At 41.9% G+C, this 17,692-nt stretch overlaps 1 protein-coding gene across 1 annotated transcript in view; it reads left to right on the top strand.

The window, feature by feature from the left end:
• The first annotated feature begins 4,665 nt into the window (after positions 1-4,665).
• Positions 4,666-17,692, top strand: part of PLCXD3 (phosphatidylinositol specific phospholipase C X domain containing 3) — an 87,784-nt gene continuing 74,757 nt past the window's right edge. The window contains exon 1 of the mRNA XM_032205493.1: positions 4,666-4,812. Within this exon, the coding sequence (XP_032061384.1) occupies positions 4,710-4,812 (103 nt within the window). The 5' untranslated portion in view covers positions 4,666-4,709. The remainder of the gene's footprint in view (positions 4,813-17,692) is intronic.

Raw genomic sequence — 17,692 nt, 5'->3', positions numbered from 1 at the left:
AAAAAAAAATATATATATGTATATTTTTATATAATTAAATTAAATATAATATATATTAATTATATTAAATATAAATATATTAATATATTAATTATATTAAATATATTAATTAAAATATAATAAAATAAAATAATATATTAATTATATTGAATATAAGTATTAATATAAAATTATAAATATTAGTATAAATATTTATATATTTAAATATTAAATATAAATAAATGTTTATAAATTTATAAATATTAATATAAATATAAATTAATTATATTAAATATAAATATATTAATTAATATATATATATATATTTTAAATAGGAACAAAAGATTGTATGGAAACTCTGGCTTTGTTTTACTTGCTGCCACAGTTTAAATTTTCTTTAAGATAACAAAAAATGTTTTAAGATAACAAAAATTCTTTTTACAAATGTATTAACAGTAAGGGGAGAGCCAAAGAGGATCTTCATCCTTTCTGGATGCAGTAGGGAACATGACTACTGAGGATAAGGAAACACTGAGATTCCCAATGCCTTCTTTACATCTCTCTTTAATAGTCAGATCAGTTATCCTCGGGGTACTCATCCTCCTGACCTGGAAGTCTGGGACAGGGAGCAGAATAAACCCCTCACAGTTCAGGTGGAAACAGAGTTGCTGCTTCACCTGGACTGCCATAAGCCCATGGGGCCAGATGCAATCAATCCAAGCTCATGGTTGGGCTGCTTTCCATCATCTATCAGCAGTCATGGTCAACTGGAGAGGTCCCAGATGACTGGAGACTAGCCAACATGACACCCCTTTATAAGAAAGGTTGTAAGGAGGATGCAGGGAACTGCAGGCAAGTCAGCTTGACCTCAGTGCCAGAGAAGGTGATGGAACAGGTCATCCTGAGTACAATCACATAGCATGTGTGGGACAATCAGGGGATCAGGCCCAGTCAGCATGGGTACATGAAAGGCAAGTCCTTCCTGACCAACCTCATCTCCTTCTATGACCGGGTGACCTGCCTGGTGGATGAGGTTGTTGACATAGTCTACCTAGATTTCAGCAAGGTCTTTGACATGGCCTCCCCCAGTGTTCTCCTGGAGAAGCTGTCAGCCCATGGCTTGGACAGGTACACTCTTGGCTGTCTTAAAAACTGGCTGGGTGGCTGGACCCAGAGAGTGGTGGTGAATGGAGTGAAATCCAGCTGGTGACCAGTCACCAGTGATGTTCCCCAGGGGTCAGTGTTGGGCCCCATCCTCTTTAATATCTTTATTGATGACTTGGATGAGGGAATTGAGTGCACACAGTAAGTTTTCAGAAGACACCAAGCTGGTAGGAAGTGTTGACCTTCTGGAGGGTAGGAAGGCCCTGCAGAGGGTCCTGGCCAGGTTGGGTCAATGGGCAGAGGCCAATGGGATGAGGTTCAACATGGCTAAGTGTCAGATCCTGCACTTTGGCCACAACAACCCCATGCAGCACAACAGGCTTGGGACAGAATTGCTGGAAAGCTGTGCAAAGGAGAAGGCTCTGGAGGTTTTAGTAATGCTCACCTGAACATGAGCTGGCAGTGTGCCCAGGTGGCCAAGAAAACCAATGTCATCCTGGCTTGTATCAGGAATAGTGCAGCCAGCAGGACCAGGGAGGTGATCGTCCCCCTGTACTCTGTTCCAGTGAGGCCACACCTCGAGTACTGTGTTAAGTTTTGGGCCCCTTGCTACAAGAAGGACATCAAGGCCTTGGAGCATGTCCAGAAAAGGGCTACAAAGCTGGTGAAGGGCCTGGAGCACAAGTCCTGTGAGGAGCGGCTGAGGGAACTGGGGTTGTTTAGTCTGGAGAAGAGGATGCTCAGGGGAGACCTTATTGATCTCTACAACTACCTGAAAGGAAGGTGGGGGGAGCTGGGGGTCAGCCTCTTCTCACAGATAACTAGTGATAGGACTAGAGAGAATGGCCTCAGGTTCAGGTTGGAAATGAGGAGACATTTCTTCTCAGAAAGAGTAGTCAGGCCTTGGAACAGGTTGCCCAGGGAGGTGGTAGAGTCACCGTCCCTGGGGGTGTTTAAGGAAAGGCTGGATGTGGTGCTTAGGGACGTGGTTTAGCAGGTGATATTGGTGGTAGGGGGATGGTTGGACCAGATCATCTTGGAGGTCTTTTCCAGCCTTAATGAATCTGTGACTCTAAATCCGTTAAAATCCATAAAATAGGTTTAGGCCAAACCAAAGTAAGCTGCTCTTCAACCAAGAGAGGCATTTGCTCTGTTTTTTTTTGTTTGTTTGTTTGTTTGTTTGTTTGTTTTTTTAATTAACCTCTTCCCAAACATGGATGTTTTGTTATTCTGAATTTACAGATCACTGAAGCGCTCAAGAGAAAGCTATCTTTATGTTTTAAGTAAAAAATTCCACATAAGTGTTTTCTCAAGTTGCTAGAGAAGTATTTCCTACCTTCTGTCCCATTGGAGCTTCCTCTTCTGCACCACTTCCCTCTAAATTACTTATGTGTGCTTTCTCAGAAGTTCATAGGGAATCAGTGACAGATTACAAGTCTGCTATCTTAGCAGTTACAGTACATTGCAAACAGAGGCAAACCTCTTCAACATGGTTAGTGTGAGACATACTAGGGGGGGACTGGTTTTTAGAAAGCAGGGTATCCATGGTTTGAAAATCCAGACTTTTAAGATATCCTGCTTTGCATGCTGAAACAAAAACAAAACAAAACAAATAAAAATAAAATAAAATAAAATAAAATAAAATAAAATAAAATAAAATAAAATAAAATAAAATAAAATAAAATAAAATAAAATAAAATAAAATAAAATCAGATACAAAAGCTCCAATTACCTGTGGAAGCAAAGGCCCACAAATTTCTAGCTATTACAAAGAGGGACACTTACAGTTCTCCAGTAAAGTAGAAAGCATTCCTGAGAGACCTGGAATGATATCAGATAGTTCTGGCATTATTATAAAAAATAATACATCAAAAAATGACAGGACTTTCATGTATTTGTTTTATTTTGCTCTGAGTTAGACCCAAAGCTTTAGAGACTGAAAGAGATCAACAGTAGTTATTAATAACATGTTTAACCTTTCAAAAAGCAATATACATCAGTTTTGTGTCAGAAAAGATACAACACATAGTGGAGTGGATAAAAATTCAGCAGCCGTTTTCCAGGTAAACAGTGCAATCCACTACTAATGTTGCCACTTAAACTGATTTGTTCCAATCATGTTAATAAAAATATTCATTACTCCTCACTTGAATGCTCTTTGGAAATTTATAATTTTTGACTATTATTTCTTACCATCTTTTGAAAATTAAGTAAGGCAGCATCTTCCTTTTCCATGTCCTTAGTGGGTTTTATGCCTTCATATTCAAAATCTGGATTTTTTTTTTTTTTCCTCATGTTTACTAATACCAGTGATTTTGGAAGGGGCAGATTAGCATACTAGTATTCAGGGAACTAACACTGCAAAAATTAAACCTGTCACCATGACTGTTTACTCCATCCCTTTTTTCATGTACTACCAATTGCGATCCAATGTCTCTCACAAGGTCAACCATCTGTTCACATTTCTGCACACGGATCCCACCTTAAGAGCTGTTTCTATTGCAATAAGTGAGTCAGCAATTTTCCTTTTTTTGAATACCTCAGAAATATTCAGTCATTTTTCAAGAAATCCTTCTTTTGAATTGTGCTTGAAGGAAGAGGTTTTTTTGTTTGTTTTGTTTTTCAAACTTGCACTGAAAAAGAAATAATGGTTATTAATAATTGCTCCTTCCATGCTTACTTCCAAAGCCAGCCGCTAGTGAAAATGTTGAGGAAGAACACAAACTACAGGACCAGAGCTGGCTCTCCTAGGACTTCAGGGCAAAGCGAGCATTGCTTGTGTATCTCTTCAGGCATTGTTTATGGCAGATCCACCAGGTGAACATCTCCAGAACTCCACATACATATCACCTACTAGCTACTTTAATACAACATAAGTGGTCACATTGAGGTCAAAAGATCAGGATTGCTGTAACAGCTCAAGATGGTCACTGAGCTTTATCAGCTTCACTAATTCATTGATCCAAAGGCAGAAATAAAATTGCTTTGCCAATGCCAACCTTTAAGAAGCTGCCTCTCGAAATAAAGTTTGGTTGGGAATGATAGTGGATGATACTACTTTACACCATCTTCAATAGCCACTACAAAATCACAGACCCTAAAAAAAAAACATATCATTGAAGAGGGTTCAGGTGAGGAACGATGTTTTTTAACGCAACCCACTGCACAGAGTTTATATGAGGAGCAACCTGAGCCAGTCATGGGCTGAGAGACCCCTGGGGGGCCACCTGTCCCAGCACAGCAGGCATTTATTTAACCCACCCCCTGCCGAGCTCAGGGGGCTGTCATCGACCCCACTGCTCGCCCTGAGGCAGAGGAGGCAGCCGACCTCCCCCGGAGCCCCCTCCCAGGAGCAGGCCAAGCTCGCAGCGCCCGGGTGGCTCCGGGGGGTAAACGGCGGAGCCCGGCAGCCCCCCGGGGGGCGGCGGCAGCGGGGGCCGAGCGGAGCCCGGCGGGGGGTGAGAGGGCGGTGGCCCCGCGGGGGAGAGGCGGCGAGGAGCGGGGCGGTGCCGGGCGGGCGGAGCCGAGCCGGGCCGGGCCGGGCTGGGCTTGGGCTGGGCTGGGCTGAGCTGAAACGAGCGAGCGAGCGGCTGGCGGTGGGAGAGCGGCAGGGGCACGGCGGCGGCATGGCTTCGTCTCAAGGCAAGAACGAGCTGCGTTTCGCCGACTGGATGGCAGCCCTGCCCGACAGCATCCACGGCACGCCGCTCACCAACCTGGCCATCCCAGGTAAGGGCCGCCCCGAGGGTTCCCTGCCCCTCAGCCGCCCCCGGGGCTGGTGGGGGAGATGGACGAGGGACGCGGTGGCCCGGCGGCGGCTGGCCCCTCGCCCGGGACATCGCGGGGTCTGGGCCTCGGAGCCCGGCTACAGCCGAAAACATCAGGAAAAAGAATTTAAAAAAAAAAAAAAAAAGAAAAAAAAAAAGCATGCGGTGTTGCTGTCCGGGCTCCATCCCGGCCGCAGTTCCAGCGGCATCGCGGCGTGCCGGCTGTGAACTCTGTCTCTCTCTCTCTCTCTCTTCCCCTCCTGGACTTTCGCATCCTTTCCCTGAGGAAGATGAGAGCCGCGGCTGCACCCAGGCAGAGCAATCGTCGCAGTCCAGAGCGCCACGGGGCTGGGGCGGCCCTGGTGAGGGGCACCCCACCTGCCAAACCTCTTCTCCAGCACCCCGTCCCCTCCACGATCCCCTCAGGAACAGGGCTGCAGGGGTGCTGAGGTGTCTCATAACAACCCCCTTAGGAGAAATGCCCACTTCTTGCAAGTTTTGTGTAGCAGCTGCTTGCGTTTTGTAACGCTGGTCAAAGAGGGTCTTAGTATTTGAAGTCTGTAGAATCGTAGCGGCATTTTTACTCAAGCGTGTCCTCAGTAGTTGCTCTGTTCAAATGCAGGTGTGCTGTTTTAAAACACTTCATGCACCTCGTAGTCCCTCACAGTTTATGCAGGCTATGGGTAGCATTTTTACTTCTACAAGATTTTATTTATTTATTTATTGCTTGATTGTATGTTGAATGTATGGTGTAAAAACCTGCTCCTCCTCAGCATAGGAAACCAGCATCTGTAACTGTAACTTGACATATGTCAAGCCCTGCTGGAGCTATAAAAACCCTTTGGTGTTAATAATTCTTCCACAACCCATAGGCTGTAGGATATTCTTACAGAATACTGGCTGTGATGAGGGGTGAGGTGGTTTGCATTCGTTGGGTCTTTACAACTTAAGTATATTGTTCTAGTCTTTTTCTTGGTTTTGAGATCACGATCAAACTTACTTGTGTGAAATTGCTTTAGAAGTGCATCAACTTTAACTGGTTTCCTTCACTGAGGCTTTACTGGGGCATCTCTCACCAAGTGCTCACAGTTACTTTTTCATAGTCTTTTTGCAAAATACAAGGCAGGTTTTCACAGTAGACCTATCTCAGAGCTTTGGTGCAGCTTAGGCAGTAAATAATACAGGCTTTCAGACGTTTTATTAACATGTCTGAATTGTTTCTTAAAAAATAACCTCCTGCAGATTCTAAGTGCCAGTTAATGCCAGCACACCATTAAGCAGTGGGCAGGTTCTGCAGCCTTTAAGTGCAGACAGTGACCCCTCATATTGACAGAAGGGTTTTCTTGTAACAGTGATGTGTGCAATCTTGTCTTTTGTGAAATCAGCTTCAAAACTTCTATTACTTATGTGGCATATGGTGAAGACCTTTGAAGTTTGCCCTTCTGTTGACAGAAATTGGCATAAACCTCACTTGTTTGTCCATTTCGCTTTTAAAATGCTATCTTTGGAAAAAAAAAGAGCTGTCTGGGGAGTGGAGAAGTACAGCTCACAAATTTGTCGGTATCAGAGCATGCAACACAGGCTCTGTGGGTATCAGTGCAGTTGAAGTAGTAGCATCTTCTGAAAGTAGATTTACTATCATGTTCAACATATGATGCATGGAAATACGCAATGTTAGTGCAAAGGCAAACCTGGCATTGATTTAATCAGTCAAGAACAAATAATACTGTAGACATTAATCATGTTTGTTTGCAGGTTTTTTCCTATATGACCTCAGCCAAACATTAATGCTATATGTGTGTTATAGCTATTAACAAAAGTACTGCTACCCAAGTAGGTAATGTAAGGAGTGTGCAGAAGCAGAAATCTATTATGCCAGGTTTATAGTTTTAACACGAATTTTTAACTATTTTTGGAAACTAATTTTTTCAACTTTCCAATTACTGTCTTAACGCAGTCATAGAATTATTGCTATGTCTTATAAATAGCATTTTCTCTGCATTTATTTTTATTTTATTTTCCATACTCAAAGAAGTAAGCAGTAATTTTTTTGTTGTTGTTGTTTGTGTTTTTTTTTTTGAGCAGGATATAAATTTTACTTGCAGTAGAAGGAATACTGACTTTGAACTTAATCCAGCCAGATAGAATTCAGTTCAGGAGCCTGAGTAACAGTCCAATGCTAATGTCAAGAAAACCTAGTATTAGCTTGAAAATATTAGAATGAATTTTCCAAATGGATGTATGGATTCCAAATGGATCCAATACGGATGATGTCCTGGTATATTAGGGAAAAATGTTGTTTTATTAAAAGTCATTGGTAAAGTTCTTATTATTTAGAGGGACTACCTGGAATTGAGGTGATACACTGTGTTTGCACTAGCATGCATGCTGTTGCAGAAGTGAAACACCAAAAATGTAGCATTTTCTCATGATAGTATTTGAACAATTCTGTTGAAGGTAGTGCTCATACTATGTTTAAAAACACGATAGATCACACATAATCTGTTGTTGTTGTTTTTTTAATGGTCAGTTAAGCTTATGCAGGCACAAATATATACTGTTCATTAACACTTAGGCTTCTATAGTGTTGGATTTTGTCAGTATCCCAGTAAATCCATTCACTCATTTCACTCTCTGCAACTCAGGCCAAGAATTTTTTGTGAGATGAAGAGTCTGATAGAGTATGCAGAGATCCCTAACACCAACTTTATCTGTCAAACTTTTCCATTTGAGTGAGGATGGTTCCATATACCATAGTGTTTCCTTTGGTTCTGCTGGCTGTACCTGTGCTCTCTTGTACTGCAAATGGCAGATTTTTCTCAAATGAAGGATACCAGTAACAACTAATGGTATGCGCTATGTAGAAATAACAAAATCTCTTAGCTACCAGGAAATAATACCATGCATATTTAATCTTCTATTGCTATGACAATTAGAACAATGAAGGAATATATTCAGCCTTAGGTGTGTGTCTCCTAGTGCTTGTAAACTCCCTCGTATGTTAAAAGATCTGCCTGGCTGAAGACTAATAGTGTGGTTAAGGAAAAGGTGAAGGATTGTGGGTTGCTGCTTGGTTGGCTGTGGGGGTGTTTTATGGTCGTCAGTAAGGTGTAGCATTGTTGAATGCCTGTGCCTATTTTACCAGGGTAAGAAATAGCTTTCTGTAGATAATGCAGGTTTATAGAACTGAAATCTTTAGGCCCCCAAACTGAGGTTAGAAGGCAAAGTATTGAGTCTGCTCTGCTGTAGTAATGCTCACTTCTTAATCCAGGTTGAGGACATGAGCTATGTGCAATGCAGTAAAATAGACGTCAGTAGGCAGCATTTCCTCATGAATTGACCCACTTAGTGATCAATTAACTTTATCTTATTGACAGTCTGGAAATATGTATGTAGTTTTATGAGTCTGAAGTTTTTATACAAATCATTTCTAATATGTTACCTTTTCCCCTAGTGCTGATATTCCAAGCTTCTGAGAAACTCTTTAAGAATAATTTACAGTGGGGAAAAAAGTGTTTTCCTTCCCCAAGTAGCTATTCCTTCCACCAAAATTGGTGCTTGCCTAAGATCAGCTTTATGAGCAATTCTGATGTGTGCTAGGGATGTGTCTATTGTCCAAGTAGTGCAGATAAAATCTTCTGAATGAATTTAAGGCCCAAAATACCTCTTGAGTGCCTCATTTTGAGAGCTGGGACTCTTCAAGCATTTGTTTCTTATGTTTTTTGTGCTGTCTTTGAGTAGATGAAACCTTTGGCCTCAGCATGTGCTCTTTTTGCCTCAGGATTCTCTGTGAGCAATGAAATTCTCAGTGAAAATTATTTTCACAGTGATACCAGCTTGGCAGCAGAATTTTCTCAATGTTACTTCCTTAGGAGGAATGCACAGGATCTGAAGAACGTCTTTTGTTTCTCAGATGAGATTTTTTTTTTCTATTTTGACCTATAAAGTTCTTTGTTCATTGGCCAGAAAGCAATTACTAGACACAGTAGAGCTAAAGTTGGCTCATTTTAAATGAGAAGGAGCTTTTGGCAGGTGGAATTTTTTTTTTGTGCTACCCAAATTTAGAAAGAGGCTCAGAGACTTGAAATTTGTATTCCCTACTCTCCTACCATCATCATGCTTTGAAAAGAAAAAGCAAGACCTTACAAAAAATCATGTTATAAGAAGGGACGATGTCTGTCAGTGTTGAAGATTTTTAGTAAGTGTATTAAGGTACGGGAGATAGTGCCAGGAGACCTGGGAAAAGCATGCATGTTGTAACTGCAATATTTTAGCCATTTGTGAATGACAGCACTGCTGAAGTAATATAGCAGCTCTTTTCCTAATGATACTTTAAATTCCTGTCTTTCATTTTAATATCTTGCAGATGTTTGAGTGATTACTTCTTGGGCGGACAATTCTCATTTTCAGCCCCATGGGGAACTTCTTTCATCTTTAAAAGGGCTAAAAATACTTCCTTGTCGGTTACATACATACGCGACATTTTCACTTTTTAAGTGTTACTAGGGAGCTCTGTAATTTTGAGCCCGAAGAGCCAATACATTGGATTACCTTAGAGTAATGTATTTGGGAAGTGTCTGGGACCTGTTTCATCCTTATCTGTCCACTAGTGGTCAACAGAGTACCTATTCTTCCCTTTCCAGGGTCTGTACAAAATTACTTCTGCTTAGAACTGGGAACTAATAATGCAGGTAACCTTCTAAATAAGTTTATAATGCAAGTTGCTCACTTAGCTTTTGGCCTAGACATCAAAGTCTAGAAGAACTCTTTCCAGTGCACCCTCTCTTCTTTTTCAGTGTTCTTCTACCTGAAATAAGTACTTCACACTTTATTTTCTGGTCTGAAAATGAAGATCATCATAACTGACATTCCTGACTTTTTTCTTTCCCTTTGGTAGCTATTTTCTTGATAATGAGCTTTTTTTCATCACTTACTGTATGATGAAAACCTCTCACTGGCCTTCGACATGCTAATAGGTTATTACCAGTCTGTTCAGAAATATTTCTGTGTCACAGTTTCTTGTAGAATTCACCATTAATTCACTCTGCCATGATGTGTTTCTAGTATGCAGAGAATGAGGCTGTATGGTTCCTCTTACTGCCACGGAAAAAGGGGAATTCAGGCCCTTAAGTTACCTGCCCATCTAATACAAGAAGTAGTTTGAAACTGCTTTTTCTCGGTTTCCCAGCAGGAGTTTCTTATTTAATAAAGCAGTCTCCTCTGCCTTAGTTCCTGCAGAGCTGGCTTCTTCTCTGACCCTCCTAGGATCCCACTATGTTGGCAGGTGCAGCAGAGGAAAAGGCTGCATTGCCATCTGGAATTATTCCTTTCTTTCCACCTCACTGAATTTCTGTTTCATTTCATCTCTTGGCTGAAAACTTCCTTCCTCTTCTGTCTGTGTATCAGAACTGCACTTCTAAAAATTTTTAACTCTGCAAATGTTTTATATTTGGTAAGTTTCTGCAGTTCTTACTGCATTACAACTTGTTCTGTATCTTTCATATGAGACGATACTGCTTTGCATATGCTCAGACATACTCAAACATGCAAATAATTAAAAACGTAGGAGCAAAGCAGACCAAGTAATTAAAATGTATCTTTAAGTAGAGGGTTTAGCCCTTATAGTGGGCTTATTGTATTTAAAGAAAAACTGTAATGTCTTCTACTGCTCTGCAGATAGAGATTAACTACGTTACTAAATCCAAAAAGTATTTATTAAAAATCAATATCTATTTCTAATATATCTATAATCAATATCTAACTAAAATGTTAGCAAATAACAGAACTGTTAAACAGCAGTCTCTTCAAAGATCAGAACAGGGAGAATAGGATTTTTACCCATACATATCTATTTGACAAAGCTTTCAGTACTGTACAGAATCCTTCTGGAGCACATTTCCAGCATACAGATAGACAAAGACATAATGTGATGGGCAAGTGATTAGCTGATGGGTTGGGCTCACAGGGTTCTAGTAAATGGTGTTACATCAGGCTGGTGGACAGTCACCAGTGGGGTTCCACAGGGCTCCATTTTGGGTCTAGTTCTCTTCTATGTTTTTATGACTGACTTGGATGCAGGACTTGAAGGTATACTGAGTAGGTTTGCAGATGGTACTAAACTGGGAGGAGCTGTTGACTCCCTTGAGCGTGCAGAGGCCTTGCAGAGAGATCTTGACAAATGAGAGGACTGGGCGATCACCAACAATGTGCAGTTTAACAAGAGCAAGTGCCTTATTCTGCACCTGGATTGTGGCAACCCTGGCTATGTGTATAGAGTGAGGGATGAGAGGCTGGAGAGAAACCCCACAGAAAGGGATCTGATTTTGGTTGATAGTTGAATGTGAGCCAGTATTGTGCCCTGGCAGCCAGGAGGGCCAACCATACCCTGGGGTGATTAAACCCAGCACTGCTAGCCGGTCAGTGGAGGGGATTGTCCTTCTGTGCTGTGCTGGTGTGGCCTCACCTCCAGCCTCACTGTGTGCAGTTTGGGGCACCACAATATAAGAAGGGCATAAAACTAGTAGTGTCCAGAGGAGGGCTACAAAGATGGTGAAGGGTTGAGAGGGCAAGATGTAGGGGGGAAAGCTGAGGTCCCTTGGTTTGTTCATCACAGAGCAGAGCAGGCTGAGGGGAGGCCTCATGACAGCCTGCAGCTCCCTCACGAGGGGAGCGGAGGGGCAGGCGCTGAGCTCTGCTGGACAGCGACAGGACCCGAGGGAACGGCATGGAGCTGGGACAGGGGAGGGTCAGGCTGGGGGTTAGGGAAAGGTTCTGCACCCAGAGGGTGGTCGGGCACTGGGACAGGCTCCCCAGGGCAGTGGTCATTACAGCACCGAGCTGTCGGAGTTCAAGAAGTGTTTGGACAATGCTCTCAGATGTATGGTTTTGTTTTTGGTGGTCCTTTGTGTAGCCAGAAGTTGGACTTGGTGATCCTTGTGGGTCCCTTCCAACTCAGGCTATTCTGTGATTTTTTTATGATCTTGTTCCTTCAAAGTAGGTGTAAGTTATGGGTGCTTAGTTTGTGAGCATATCTGCTTGTGTAGTCCTTACAGTCCATGGGACATTGCAAATAATATAGTTTGGGAGAAAGAAGATTCAAAATCTGAAAGTGTGGTTTTTAATTTAAACTTTTACAACTTTGGATGTTTTCTGTTTGACCTACAGTAGCATATGTTGGTTTAATCTTTTTTCACTATTCTCAACAGCTCTATATTATCAACTGATAACTATATGGAAGTACTGAAATGCTAGGGTAGGCATAAATCAATGTAAACAAATGCATTATTTTCCCTTTTCAAGTAGCCTGCCAGAAATTGGAATCACTAGTGGTTTCCTCTAGGGGGATTTCAGTGATGAATAGTTTGTGTGCTTATTTTCATGTATATATGCTTGTGATGGAAAACTGTGCTGCTTATGTTTGCATGGCTAGACCAACTGAGGTCATATTTCACACCTTTGTAGTAAGGGTTCGGTTTCTTTATTCAGTATAGGAAGGTAGCAAAGAGATAGTTTGTGCTGAAAGTGGTTGGGTAATCTGGAGCTCTGAAACAATGTTATGTGGTTGTGTTTTTTTCTACTTTTGACTGTAAAAATACAGAATTGCAGTTTATAACAATAGTAGCCCCTCCCCAAATTGTCATCCATCCAAAATGCATGAAGCAAAGCTGAGGATCTTTTTTTCCCTAGAAGATGGATGCCTGGTAGATACCCTGCTAAAAGGTGCTGAGTGCTGCCAGCTCCAATGGGAGCTGAGGGTGCTTGGTCTTTCATCAGCTCAAGCCCAAGTGTTCTGAAAGGATCTTTTTTGTAGTGTTCCTAATGTACCAGAATGTCATATCAACTTAAAAGGTGTTTCTCTTGGGGTGAGATGTAATATATTCTGTTCTCTTCTTTTGGAAGTACAGATTCTGTTTTTTCCTGTCTAGAATGAAACTGTGTCATGGTTTCCACCATGATCTAAAACAAATCACCAAAATGTTTTTCAAATGCTTCGCTGCCTTTTAAAATGTCCCTGTTCCTATTAAATAATGTTTGATCTTTTCTTCATCTATTCTTTTATCTGTTTAGCTTGCATACCCGGTGATTAAATGCTTCATCTGAGTGTTTCAACTATGGAACAAAGTATTCCAGAATACCTGGAATAAGAGAAAAGGAGGGAAGGAAACAACAGACGCCCTTAGCTATGGTTCCAGACTTGGCTCCCCTCTGTCTGTGACACTTGGGTTGTCTCAGGTGATTGGGAATGTATGATGAACTACTGCTACAAAGGTGAAAACTATCCAGGAAGTTTACTGGATTATAATTTTTGCTAGTGATTTGAAAAAGCCGGGATAAAGGGCATTGAGCTAACCTGACCTTTAAATAACTTCTACAGCTGCTTTTTTTAACAAAATGAAGCACAGTGAGATGAGTAGTGTACTTTCTTCTTTTCTTTGTTGTGGTGCTATCATCCACAATGTATTAGTGTTTTTTGTTTTCTCATTTTTTTTTCCCTTTAAATCTTATTAAGCATTTGGCAAGTACTTATAGTTTGGCAGCCATGCAACTTGCTTTTTTAACTACAAAAGGTTATGTTGTGGCTTAACCTGACAGGCAGCTCAGTACTGCAAGGCTGCTCACTCACTCTACCTGGGTGCAATTAAGGAGAGAATTGAAGAGGTAAAAGTGTGAGAACTCATGGGTCGAAACAAGGGCAGCTTACCAGGTAAAGCAGAGCAAACCAAGGAACCCACTCGCTGCTTGCCATCAGCAGGAGGTGTTCAGCCCCTCCAGGACAGCAGGGCTCATCACCTGTAATGGTTTCTTGGGCAGACAAATGCCATCACTCTGAACGTCCCCCCTTTCTCCTTCGTTACACCAGCTGTTATTGCTGAGCACGGCACCACACAGCGTGTGACATCCCTTTGGCCAGCCCACGCCAGCTGTCCTGGCTCTGTCCCCTCCCAGCTCCTGGTGCACCCCCAGCCCCTCGCTGGCAGGGCGACAAGAGGAGCTGAAATGCCCTAGGCTCTATGCAAACACTGGCAATAACTAACACATCAGTGTGTTAGCACCAGGGTTTTCATGCTAAATCCAAAACATAGCATCATGCAAGCCTCTGTGAAGCAAATTAACTCTATCCCAGCCAAAATCATGACAGATTGCTAAACTGGGACTGAAGTGAGAGCATTTAATATGTGAGTAGTGTAGAGCATTATGCAATCAGGCTGTTGGTTTACTGCCTCAAAACGTTTTAGTTTGTGTTTACTAAGTACTTCTGGAATATACATGTTGAGGAATATTCCTCAATTCATTCCTCAAAAATGAATTGCGAATGTGTGTGCATGGTCATGCCGAAGCCAAATGACATGTTCAGAAGATGTGCTAACCAGAGAATGACTGGAATTGTCTTCTGATGTTTCCCTTTGGTGTCTGCCATTAGAATGTAAAGAAGATATGGAGAAGTTTTAGCTTTTATTATCTGTGAAGGTGCTGTATGATCTTACAAAAGCTGTCAAAAATCTCTGCGGTCTCTTCCAGTGTAGACTAGAGCTATTAATCTCAGGAAGACTACTCGTGTTATGCTCCATGGGATGTGGAACAATACACTCACTCCTAAACAGTTTTATAGGAGAAGTTTTTTTTTTTTTTTTTTCTATTTGTGAATCATTAGTCAGTGCACTGGGGTGAGCTGGGGCTGGATGAGGCTATTCATTATCAGAAATTCCTGTTATCCACAAAAAGGGGGAAGAGGGTGCTGACTGAAAGTTCTCCTAGAGACGAAGATCTGACTTGGACATTAAATAGCAGATGTGGCATGCATTCATCTCTGTATCCAGCTGCACTGAACAGCATGTTTGGGGGTTGCATCATTGGATCCCCAAAACCTCCTATCCACAGAAGTGCACTGGAGGTGGCTTTGCTCACTGCCTGTGTGTAACAGGCCTCTGAGTACAATGCAGGAGTCAGCAGCATATTTCTTGGTCAAATGAGCGTGCACTTAAATATTATTTAGGCCATTTAAGTATGTGAACACAAATCCAGAATTTTCCATTTCAGGCAGTGTTTTCTGGTGTGTTTTGTGTTTTTTGTTTTTTCTTTCTTTCTTTGTAGTACAACTTTCTCCTATTTGTCTCATCATTTCTAGAGCTGAAATGGAGGCTTTTGCAGTGCCATGGAGATGCTTAGTTTTGATTAACTTTAATCTGTAAAGTGTAGCCCAATTGGAGTTCTGGCTTACCCTACTTATGATGCAAAATTGACAGCCTTTACCCTTTCCAGTAGGAGAGGTTGTCTCAAATGAGTCCTGTCTGTGCTGGGAAGAAGTGCATGTATTTTGACCTTCCAGCCCATGCTTCAGAGCTTATCTAGTAGTGCAGGCTTTTGCTGCAAGAGGGAGTTGGACTCATGCCGTCAGCTAAGTGTTATTTAGGACATGTGCCTAGTGAGTGTTTTGAAAAACATATTTTATAAGTTGACAGTAAATAAGTACAAATCAAGCCAGCCTCAGTACTTTTTGGATGTAGCTGTCTTACAGGGGAAACAAGCCAAGGGACACTGTGAAGGACATGAACAGTGCATGTGCAGTTGAATGCTGTTGTTTCTAGTGTGTAAGAAGCAGGAAACACTTTGGCAATCACAGTGTATAATATGGAGAACGCTGGGTATTTTTCTAAGGTCAGTTTTAATGAAGCGGCTGTTAGTGATGCAGCCTCTTCTGGATGGAAATAGCATGAGTATGAACTGATAAAAACAGACACTGAATTGTTTGAGAGCTCAGGACAGCGTGGTAGTGGTAATGAGGAGACGTGGTTTGGTTTTGACCCATTCTGCATTTGGTCTGGTTGGGTCCCCCTGCTTTGCAGTGACTGGAACAAGTCACTAAAAGACTTGTCTGGTTCGTCCTATGATTGAAGTCCCTAGCTGTTGGGAAGTGTACTGTCTACACCTCGGAATTACTGGTTTGCTTTGAGACTGCATCCTTTACAGAACCAGGAATGATCTCTGGATTTGGAAAGTGTCTTCCAAAGTGTGGCAGGAGTGTCCTGTTGTTATACAGACAAATAGACTTAACGAGGATTAAAATGAGCTGGGGTTATGTGGCCATGTGTAAGACAAGGCTAAGAACTGCTCTGCTGAATGAGATCAAATGTGTGGTTGGCTTAGGGTACTGACTTTGCCATCTTCTGTGGCCTGTGTCCATTGCTCCTCTGGCCTGAGCATTTCTTGGAGCAAAAGGTGTCATACAGATTATTATGTTTTGTAATCCTTGATGGATTTTTTTTTTCCCAAATAGCTTTCAATCCATTAGACCATGAGTAAGGTTCAGTCAGTCTTTCCCTATTCCCCTTGGCCATTGGAGAATGCAGGGTTTGCAAGATCATGAGGAGAGGACACAAGGCTTTGTGACACTACAGATCAGTGATGGGAAAGCTTAGCTAGGACAAGAGGGGATGGAGAGAAGTTTGGTTCGTTGCCTCTGCAATTGCTCAGGTTTTTGACAGTAAATAGATGCTGGAAATAGCAACAGAAGGTGTCCTGGGAGCAGCAGATACAACCTGAGCTCTTCCTTCACAGCTGAGCGTGGCTGTGTGACAGTGATGGAGGTCTTGTTCGTGGTCTCCTGGAGCCTGTGAATCTCTGACTGCTGCAGACTTGGAGGGGGGAGTCTGGAAATTGTCCTCATTGTTCCACCAATGCTCAGCAGCTTCTGGCTGCTTACAACATTCCCCAGCTTTGGAGGAGGAAAGCATCTTTCTGAATCTCATGCAGTGTGCTGCTTACCCTAGAGGGGCTAACATTTGTGGTAGTATTTGTCCAGTCTAGCCTGCTTCTCAAGTCTGCAGGCAACAATAGGCCACCGCTACAATGTTCAGATCTGGATTTTATCTTTCTTTGGCATTGCTTCCCCAGATGTGCCAAGAGATAAGGTTTCTTAATCTTCAAAACACCTTTGTCAGTGTGAAATAGCTTGAATTTTATCAGAGGGAGGTAGTGGTGGTGTTTTGTTGTCATTTTAAGCTTTTAATAATAAGTGCTTTCATATTTTGAATAGCACTCAGAAGTGCTGATAAACAAACAAACTTAGTGCATTGAAAGCAACTTCTGAGTCAAGTGGGAGATAATGCCCTTTCCTTTCAAAATTACTGTTGTCTACAAAAGTATCTGTTCTTGGAACACAGAAGCAGGGAAGGTAAATGCAAACTGTTTTGCATTGAGCTTTCTTTCATCTATTATTTTATTAAGTGTGCGGTATGAACTGAAGCTAACAAACTGATGCTTTGTTAGAGGATATGTAAAGCAAGTGGAAGTATGGAGGCACATATTTCTAACACATAATCCTTTAAAAATAATTGGGGGGGGGGAAATCCAGCAATCATGTCTCTCAAACTTGAATAATAAATCGTGAACACTGTGCTAATCTAGGAAGCAAATTAATGCATTTTCAAAGCTTCCACCAATGCATGAGTAAACCAGGAAAGGCTGTGTGGAGGGAGGGAAGCAAATCTTATACTCAAAGCTTATTACTGGAGTTCAACCTATTTCACAGGCAAGTTTGTTTTGGTATTGGATATTTGATTGGATAATAGAATTTACCAGCTGCTAGGACAAATTTTGAAATCACTCTGCTGCTGCTGGGCCTGGTTTCCCACTGCCATGCACTATGTGTCATAAGTTCAGAACTGTCCAAAATGTCACTAAATCGGAGCAATTACTCTGTATTTTTACCTTGCGTGGTGTATTTAGCTATGTGGTAGGGATCAGAGTCTCTTTTGGTTAGCTCTTGATGAGCTCTAAGCGGCTTAAGAAAGCAATGCTGATTAGGTGACGGACTTCAATACGACCCTGTTAAAATACCCAAT

This window comes from Aythya fuligula, chromosome Z (assembly GCF_009819795.1).
Source record: "Aythya fuligula isolate bAytFul2 chromosome Z, bAytFul2.pri, whole genome shotgun sequence".
Classification (NCBI taxonomy): domain Eukaryota; kingdom Metazoa; phylum Chordata; class Aves; order Anseriformes; family Anatidae; genus Aythya; species Aythya fuligula.
Note: the sequence above shows the minus strand (reverse complement) of the source record. Positions and strands in the feature narration are given on the sequence as shown.